The sequence below is a fragment of the Mya arenaria genome, chromosome 11, assembly GCF_026914265.1.
Source record: "Mya arenaria isolate MELC-2E11 chromosome 11, ASM2691426v1".
In the NCBI taxonomy this organism is placed as follows: domain Eukaryota; kingdom Metazoa; phylum Mollusca; class Bivalvia; order Myida; family Myidae; genus Mya; species Mya arenaria.
Genome location: NC_069132.1, coordinates 51,768,232 through 51,778,306, shown reverse-complemented (window position 1 = coordinate 51,778,306; position 10,075 = coordinate 51,768,232). Strand labels below are relative to the sequence as shown.

Genomic DNA, 10,075 nt, shown 5'->3' with positions numbered 1-10,075 from the left:
GAAGGCATGATCAACAAGTAAATCCAGCAACCTATGTAGTGTTTATCAGTTCATGTTAACAACTATAGGCCTCCATTCAGCTATTTCAAAATCCTTTAAGTAGTTCAAGAGATCTGGAGCGGACACAAATAATTCTCATATTAAATTCATGTGTGACCTTGACCTTGACCTTGAACCAAGCAGGTTATAACATGCACTCTGCACATCGTCTTACTATGGTGAACATTTATGGCAGGTAATTTAAAACCCCTTCAAGGGGTTCAAGATATATGGATACAAATTGTAGTCATATGACCTTTGACCTCTAAGTATGACCTTGACCTTGAACCGAGCTTGCTGTAACATGTGCTTTGCACATTGTCTCAATATGGTAAACATTTGTGGCAAGTTATTTCAAAATCCTTCAAGCGGTTCAATACTATGATTATGGAGCGGCCACTATTTGTGACGGACCGACAGACAGACGGACGGACAACTCCAGCAAACCCAATTTGTTTCCCCATTTATGGCTGGAGACATTATAAGACACTTACTCAGAAGTTTTCCATAAGTTATACTTCATGAAGATGAACAGTGCTTTTCGAAAAAACTCAGTTAATCTTGAAGGTACAAACATGACAAAAGCAACTAACAACATTCTAGAATTTTATTAAAAATAAATCATAACAGGATATCAAAAGTGCACTGTAATGCTAAAAATTATCATGTATCTGTTCAAAACATGAAGTTATGAGCAACCAATATATGAGTGTAATATGCCATGGTAATACTAGATTGTACACTGAGTGAACCCTAGACTGATACAGCAATTACCCAGACAGTCAGACTTTCATAAAACAAGGGCATCCATTCATCTGGGAACCTACAATTTTGTACCTGTTTTATGAATTTAATACAGTGCAATACTACAGTTGAATAGACAAAGTTATTCCTCTGTCTTCTATGCTATGCAGGCAACACAAAAATAACTAAGGTGAAATGAAATTCATGAAAAACATTCATACATGTGTCCACATACTTAAACAAGTACAAATAATACATAATGCATATTGCAAAGCCAACATTTTTAGATCTCACCTTGGAGGAATGAAACATAAAAACCTTTATCCCTGATTTTACTATTCAACGATTTATTTGCTTTAAGAATTATTTTGGCATTCATGTAACCTACACACTTGATAAACAACATATTATAAAATAGAAATAAATTAACGTTCATCATTTAAATAATACCATGCACAAGGTACTACATGAATGATACATTTCTATGTGCACCATGGCGAGCAGAAATAGGCCTTATAGTGTTTTATTTAAATTTTCTGATATTCTAAACATTAAAATTACATGAAAACTACAAATGAGCATAAACACACAAGAACAGTAATGTGTTCTGTAGAGCACTGCCATTCTGTGTTCAGTCACTAGAAAATCGACCTATGACATCATATTCCCGATGATATCATACTTTATGCTTGTCATTTTAACTTCAAATAAAATTTATTAACAAATATTTTGACATACAGTCACAACTCGCTATGTTGAGGTCATAGGGACCCCAAGAAATATTTCGATATAACTTAACATTCATTATAACCGAAAAACAAAAAGTGCATAACTAAGCCTAACACTTTTGAAAAAGTTTGACATTTTCAAAACATCGAGATAACAGAGTGCATCAACAACATATCAATATTCATTTATTTTAAATTCACAGCATATCACTTTGAGGTTCATGCCAATTAAACATGCCTTGTAATTTATAAAATGACTATTTCTAACATTGCTATGTCTATTTAATAACCTCACAAGGAATGCATCAATAACAAAATAATATTCATTCATTTTAAATACACTGATATATATACCCTTTGTGGTTGATGCCTATCAAACACAACTTGTAATTTATAAAATGACTATTTTTGTACTGCTTCTACAATACCTTTCACTTCACTTGGATGCAACAATAAATTAATATTCATTTATTTTAACTACCCTGAATATACACCCTTTGTAGCTGATGCCATTAAACAGAACTTGTAATTTATAAAATGACTATTTTTTGTATTGTTTCTACAATATGTCTAACTTCAATATTACAATTTCCCATAAACATTCATACAATGATTTTTTTTCTATATTGCTTCTACAATATGTCTAACATCACTTTTTTAACTCCCATACACTTTCTCCATAAGTGCATGATTTTGACTGCTCAATTCCCCCAGAGTTCTTTGTGCCTCTCTCAGCTCAGCTTCAAGCGTTGCCACATTGAGACTCAAATGTAATACCTCATTGCTAATATTCTCAAACTCTAACTTTTTATCCGACTCCTTCCGTTCATTGGATTTTGATGAGTAATAATACTCTGCATAAAGTAATAACACTGCTACGGAATATACAGTGAATTCTCCAATCAGCTCAGCGCCAAGTTCAACAGCTCTTTCACTGTTCATAGGTTGAATATCCTTTTTTAATGGACCACTTTTAAACCCAAGAAGCTTTGTCCTCATCTGGATGTCCCACCGATGATAAACTAAAATGGAGCAAAAGGAACAGGTATGAATAAGGCCTAAAAAAAAATTGTTTGGTTAGGGTTACATCCTTAAAAAAAATAGGTAGGGTAGATAGCCTTTTTTTTTTTTTTTTTTTTATTAGGTTTTATATAAGGATATAATTTTCATCATTGGAGAATGGTGTTAAAGTTATATCCTGTATTAGCATATAAGGTTTTAAACTAGTCATTCTAAAATGCCGTTCAGGCTTTTTTTTTTAATGATGGTTAGTCCAGGCTAACCATCATTAAAAAAAAGAGCCTGGACGGCATTTTAGAATGACTAGGTTTTAAACTACACATTGAAAAGCAATTAAAAAAAAAGATTTTTTTTTTTTTTTTTTTTTCATTTTTTTTTCAAACTGACTATAAAAACGGTAGGTAGGGTCGGGTAATCCGAACCAAATGTATTTTTTTTTTTAGGCCTGACATGAAATACAAGTATATTGATCAAAACAATGATGACATTTACAGCCTTACATTTGTGTAAATCAACTGCTTTAATGTTACTTTTTAAAACCTGAGAAGATTCTTAATTGTCTCAGATTGACTGTCATTACTAAAATATCTTTGATAAATGTGTTTAAATGGGGGTGGATCCAGATTTGGCCACTTAAGGGTGTCCAGAACCAAATAATTTATGTCTTAAGTTTTGGGGTCCTACTTCATAAATATTTGACTATTTTTAATCTGAAATGAAAAGTGAAACCACTGCCTTCTAAAACTGATAAGGTTACAGAAACTTTACACTCACACAATTTGAGGACATGAAAAAGAGTCAAAACTTAACAAAATAGATATCTTTGTTACAGGTAATAAAAACAAAACAGTATATTGGTAAAGCTTACCGTTTGCTGGTGCTGAACATATTTTCCTGAATGCTGGTGAAGTTTTGGCACGGTGTTTCACTGCATTAGTTAAAGGTTTGCTTAACTGTTTGGCAATAAGAGTAACTAATTTTATGATAGGAAACGGCATCACTACTTATAACCAGCTGACAGTCCGTAAATTTGAGATTTTCGGTTTGTTTAGGAGAAATTATTTTTTGACATTTCGTCAGTCCTTCAAATCGTTTCTAAGAGTAGCCTCCCCGTGGATACTCTTTTAAATGAATCCCGTACCGTTTTCGTACCGCGCCGACTAGAAAGTTAAATGCATAATTATAGTAATGATAATATAATAATAATAATAATAATAATAATTTATTTAAAGAAGGTAACACATTAAGACATAGGCATCATATTATGATAAACATAACACACGTCTTATTTACAATGCGGCCTTCTGAAAGAACATACACACACACACACACGCACACGCACGCGTACGCACGCACACACACACACACACACACACACACACACTAAATTAGATGTGATGCAAATAATACTCAAAACACAAATGAGAAAACACATTTTGAACAGTACCGCAAAAATACATATTGTTAAAAAGTATTATTACATTTTTTCATCATGGCCTATAACTAGAATTAATGATCGTTTTGACATGTAAAATGCTTAGAATGGGATTTCAGAAAGGTACGTATTAAAATGTAATACGAAAACATAAAGAAACATGAATATAATACATTCATTTAACACATCAATGCTTAATAATACATCAATTTGTACCTAAATGTTAACAAGAAAACTCATCAAAATTGTTTAATTGAGTCAGTAGGACAGTCACACATTTATTTAACAACTTACTCAACATATACATACGTATAAACTATACCTGTGGTATGCATGGAATTATGCATACAATTTTTACAACGGATTTTGCGATTGATGATATAAATAGAACTTCTTGCAGCGGGTTTGAATTGTCTTTTCCGTGTTAGACTTACGTATTTCTTCTGGTAAAAAAATCCAAACCTTCCCACTGTAGCATGCAAACTAGTGTTTCTTGTATTGTGTTTTATGTCGAAAGTGAGCAATGTCTTGTCGCGTGGAAGATCGTAATCCATATCTTGTGTTGCTAGATATCTCAATAATGTCTCTTATGTAACTCGGTGTAAGATTATTAATAGATTTAAATACCATAACAGTCGTTTGATATCTGCAACGGTATTCAAATTGAAGCCATTCTAAATTTTTAAATAATTATTGTTAATAGTGTCATTATGATTATTCAACTATCTGAGGTTCTTCCATAACACCCTAGAATCTTTACAGTTTTTTTCAGCTTTATTGTAATAATCTTTCTTGGTTTGACGTATTAATCGAGTAACATTATTTCTTGAAAGTCTATATTCCGACCACTGTTTACGCTTTTTGAATCGATTTCTTTCTTTTATAGCCAACCTAATTTCGTCAGTATACCAGGCTGGTTGTGTTTCAAATTTTATTCGTTTTTCTTTCAGTGGCGCATGGTGCGACAACACCTCATTCAGTCGCTTATATAAAACTTCCATGGCTTCATTAGGGTCTTGAATTTGTTCAACCTCATTTATATTTACCTTGTTAAAATCAATGCAAAAGGAAATTTCATTAAAGTTTCTGAAAGACCTATATTTTAATGTATGATGTTGATGCGTGTTTTTGAAACCTTTTGTAAACGGGCAGCTCTAGTGAAACTAACTGGAAAGTGGTCACTTATACTTAGACTTGATACAAATGCTTCACATACTCGATCCACTGAGTTCGTATATACATGATCTATAATAGAAGATGTTTTCTCTGTTACCCTTGTAGGAACATCTATAAGCTGGTTTAATCCGTATTTTATAATACAATCCTGCCATGCGGTAATTTAAAATGACCCACATTCGGCATTATAATTTATGTTAATGTCTCCTATGATATGATACTCTAAATTTAAGTCTTCAACATTCTCTAACTGATTACTGAACATATTAATCCATTCTAACTTACTATCAGGTGGCCGATAAATGAAACACACTAGAAATGGTTTGGCATTACAAAAACATACTTCAATCCAAATTGCTTCAATGTGTTCAGACTCAAATTCTTTTCTGCGAATGAAAGGTATATTTTCTCTTATGTACACCAATATGCCACCGCCCTTTTTAGTGTTTCTATCTTTACGTTCAAAAATATAACCAGGAACGTTAATCATTTTGTCTGAAATTCTAGCAGTCAAAAATGTTTCACAGAACCCAAAAATATCAAAAGTTTTGCGCGATGACATCAAATGATATTTGATTTCATCAAATTTTGGCAAGAAATGTTGGACATTCAAGAATGCTGCGTGTAAACTTTTGCAACGAAAATTAAAAGTGTCATCGTGTTCATTTATAAATACTTTACCTGATAGTGTTTCATTAATGCTGTACTTGTGATTGCATTTAAGGTTGATGCTTTTAGCAGAAATATTACGTCTAACACATACACAATTATAAAAATTACACTCTGAACAAATATTAAGCAAATTTTCAAACCTGTTCTTGCTGTCGACATGCTTCTGTTGCATGATTATCCATATTGCAGTTCGAACAAAAGACTCTAGTCTTGTTGTAACTATGTCCGTGCATAACACCTTCATAAGAGGAGTGTCTATACGGAAGGGATTGCCCGTGCTCAGATTGTTCTCCCGCAAGTCCATAGCCAGTCCTTCCGGCAAACTCGTTCCTTCCGGTTCGCTGTCGTTCTGGCTGCGTATACCAATCGCTTCCGGTGGGCAGATCTCTTCCAGTGTCATGTCGGCCAGGATGTTCCGCCCCGGAGCTTCCGCTGGGGTGATACCTTCCCGTCAGCTGTCGCGCCGGATATTCTCGATAGCCACTTCCGGTACAGGGATCCCTTCCGGTGTTCTGTTGCGGATGTCTTTGATATGGATGGCGCATAGGATAATTAAAACCATCTCTTCCGGTTATCTCGTTTCTTCTGGTCTCAGGTCGCACATATTGTTCATTACAAGACCATTCTGTGAACCGATTCCTTCTAGTAAACTGTCCAACCGGATGTCTAGTGTAAGCGTTTCCGGTGAAGTGGCCAGTTTGTTTTTCGTGCCGCACCTGATATTGGTAACCGTTCCTGTTGGAATTGTTGTCACCTTGCAAAACCGGTGATGGAAAATCTCTCCTGTCTGCAATATTAACACGGCGATTGATGCATTGAAATAGCCTTGTTTCACCTTGGTCATTAATGTGTATACCATCACTATGAAAAAGATGTTGGACCGCGTTGCCATTTCGGTAGACGGAGGAGCTATATATATCCATTACCTCAGCATCAGTCTCTGCACACACACGCTGTACCAATTCATTTATCGGAGAGACATTTGCATCCCGTCGTGGACACACAGTGCACACATAAACTTTACATTCACACTGGCGCAAATGTTCAACGGTTTTCTTAAGATCTCCGTAGATTGTATCCAGTGGAGCCCGGGCAGCAGCATCATTCCCGCCGACATTGATTATAACCGAATGCCACTCTTCCTTGCTTGAATCATTTAACTTAGTGCAGATGTGTGATAACTTCTTGCGTGGATTTACGTCAAGTTCAACTTTTGGATGCAGACGCCGAAATTTCATACATTTGAGGATTGAATCGCCAATCACCAGTGTTTTTGTTTTGTGCTCAATCGGTCTCACGTCGTTTTCAAAAGCTGTTTTCTGTGATGTTATTTTTGTAGAAATTGGTTTACTCTGCAATTTCAATGTTTCATTTAGTTGTTTCACTGCGTCAGATATCGCTTGCAATTTCTTTGCATTGGATTCGTTCATTTTTTCACAAGACGACTTCAGCTGCATAGTACTCGATTCCACATCTTCAAGGTGACGGTCAGTAAAATCAGAGTTTGTTTTATTCTGTCTTTTGACGCTGAACATTTCATCCCGTAGTTAAGCAAAACCCTCTTCTGTCTGGGTAATATGATATTCCAGATTAGTTTCTAATCGACTGACAGATTCTTGTAGACCTTTGAGTAAAGCAATGTTTCCGAGACGGGATGTTGGAAATCTATGGCATCGACTTCGTTTGTACTTGTTGTCTGTGAATTTTCTACGCGGCATTCTGTATCGGTATGTATTCTTAATTGAACTTCACTGTCGCAGTCAATTAAAGTCACTGTTTATTCTTCAGGCTGAATGACAAGGTTCGATGGGTGCAGCAACTCTTTTAAAGACAAATTAATATCTTGCACCGTAACGCCCCTTTCTGCTAAATTATTTTCGATAGAAGATACTATTTCCGGCAGATGATCTTCGTGGAACCATTTGATTTTTTTTCCGTTTACAAGACATGAACAGGCCGTGTGATACATATTTAAGGTATAATGTCCTTTAACATTGTTGACCTTAAATTTAGTCTCGACAAGCCGCTGCTTTTTGTCATGAACATGCGTCTTCAAACTCTGGCCTTGCATTTCTCCCGAGCTGTAGAATTGTTCAGCGGCAGCCTTAAACACTTCGTAGGTTCCTGTGTTGAACCGGAACATAGTCCCTCCCCCAGTGTCTTCTACAGTAACAGTGTCTTTATCACATGCGCTGTACTTTTTCTGCAGCGCTTTCTGTTCATTTAACTGCTATTGCCGTTTCTCCATAAGTGCGACGCCGGTTTCCGGAACACTTTCAGTAACCGTTAATTCCATGTTTCACGGAATATCGCGAAAAAACTTTTATCAATAAATTAGAAAAATACACGTGCATCTTATTTTTTTTACATTTTTCAGTCTGTTTTAACACTGTAACGTAATATATGAATTTAATTAAAAAAAAATCAAGACGTTGTCCAGAGTTGTTTACTTACATAAATAGCAGAGCAATATTATTTTATTTGTTAAGTTAAAAAGAATATTTTAGCTCAATTGTGAAGAAAGATTGTAGCTAAATAAACACTCTCGAATTGGTTTCCTTGGTAGAAACCATTACTGGCGTCAATTATGAGAGGCCCTGGGAAAGTACCCCGAGTTGGGATCGAACCCACGTTGAACCAATTAAGTGAGAGGCTTACTCCTATACCACTAGACCACTCTCTACCTAAAACAGTTTGTGGTGATGATATTGAAGATAATTTTCTTTAAAGGCCTAGTTTAAGGATTAAATTGAAGTTGAATGATAAAAGCCTGTTTCTGTCTTGTTATATTTTTACTCTCTTTTCCCAGAATAAACGGGATTTTCGTAATAAATATTGACTTGTTCAGTATCAAACTTGGGTGCCTTTTTGTCCACAACGTGGGGGGGGGGCTTATTTACCCTCGCCATCGGGTTATACCCATTCGGCGAGCACGCTATACGTATTACAATAATTCTACAGATTTTAAAAAAACATTTTTTCTGCTTCTTTGATCGTAGCGTGGGTGCTATGGACTATAAATACATGTTAAATTCTACACAATAAGTAAAAATCTACGGTTAGAAATTCAGTATTAAAATTATGTCTTAAGATTCTATCACATACATATTAAAACCGAACACTTCAAATACATAAATAGAAATTCTACTAGAAAGAATTATACTCTGCGAATAAAAAAATAACAAACATTTTAGGCTTAGCCTACATTTATATATAAAAAAAGAGGTTTAAATAATAAAATAATCTATGAGAATAAATGTTTCATGTATAATTTTAGATACAACGTATCCTTGCTAGTTTGATTTTTTTAAAATGACGGATTTCTTACCAGCTAGTTTCCTAAACCTCCCCTGACAATGAAAGGGGCGGTATGTGCTGGTTTGCACTGAGGACTATGCCTAAGTGCGTTTGCCTGGATTTTATTATAATATATTTTTAATTGATGATTTTTTTGTTATACAACAGCGACATTCAAAAGAAAAAATGGAAGCATGTTATGAAAATATATGATATATTGTCTTTTTGTTGATGTTTTTTTTTTGTTAGGACTTTTTTAAACCTGGGGCTTCCCATGGGGTTGGCACACCAGGACTTAACTCAATTTGGATTTTAATAAGGTGCTGATATGTAGCACAGTGAATCTATGAGTCCCCGTGTAAACCAACCACAGGGGCCGCCCCAGGTTTATTGAAGCATGGTGGTAAATGAAACAATAATATTTTATTGACAATAAATGTCGCTGTGTAACGCCATAGCGTGTCATCAATGGTGCCATTTTATAGCGCGTCCTAAACAATTTGCCACCTTCAGATTAGGTGAGGCCCCTTTTCGGAACAACGTGTCAAAAAGGTACTGTGTTTTCTTAAATATTGCGTACAACATGCCATCTTGGGATCATATGAGGGCCCAATTTTCGTGTTTAACGTTTCGACAGAAACAACATGCCATCCGATGCCAATATGTTGTTTTGATAGGAAAAGGGACATGTTTAGAAAAGAACGTATATAACTGCCGGATTTTCTCATTCGATTCAATAGGCCAAATAGTATTTAGCAGTGTTAATCTATCAGTGAAAATGTCTATGAGAAATTTTACTCGAGCAGAGGGAAATTGCTACTTTCTTGTGAAGTACCTGTGCGACAACAAGATACAGGTCAGGTCAATGAAACAAGTTAGGAGCGAAGAGCCGGTAAGTCAACATAAACATGTATATAATTATAGCATTGAATGCCAATACCTTACTGGACGTAAAGCTACACAG

General features: G+C 35.1%; 1 protein-coding gene across 1 annotated transcript; it reads right to left on the bottom strand.

Moving 5' to 3' along the window:
- Positions 1-637: 637 nt before the first annotated feature.
- LOC128207587 (optic atrophy 3 protein homolog) lies at positions 638-3,627 on the bottom strand. The gene is made up of 2 exons (XM_052910619.1): positions 3,400-3,627; positions 638-2,533 (listed from the first exon to the last, which is right to left on the bottom strand). The coding sequence occupies exons 1-2, from the start codon at positions 3,527-3,529 to the stop codon at positions 2,169-2,171; spliced, it is 495 nt and encodes a 164-aa protein (XP_052766579.1). The 5' UTR covers positions 3,530-3,627; the 3' UTR covers positions 638-2,168.
- Positions 3,628-10,075: the final 6,448 nt, after the last annotated feature.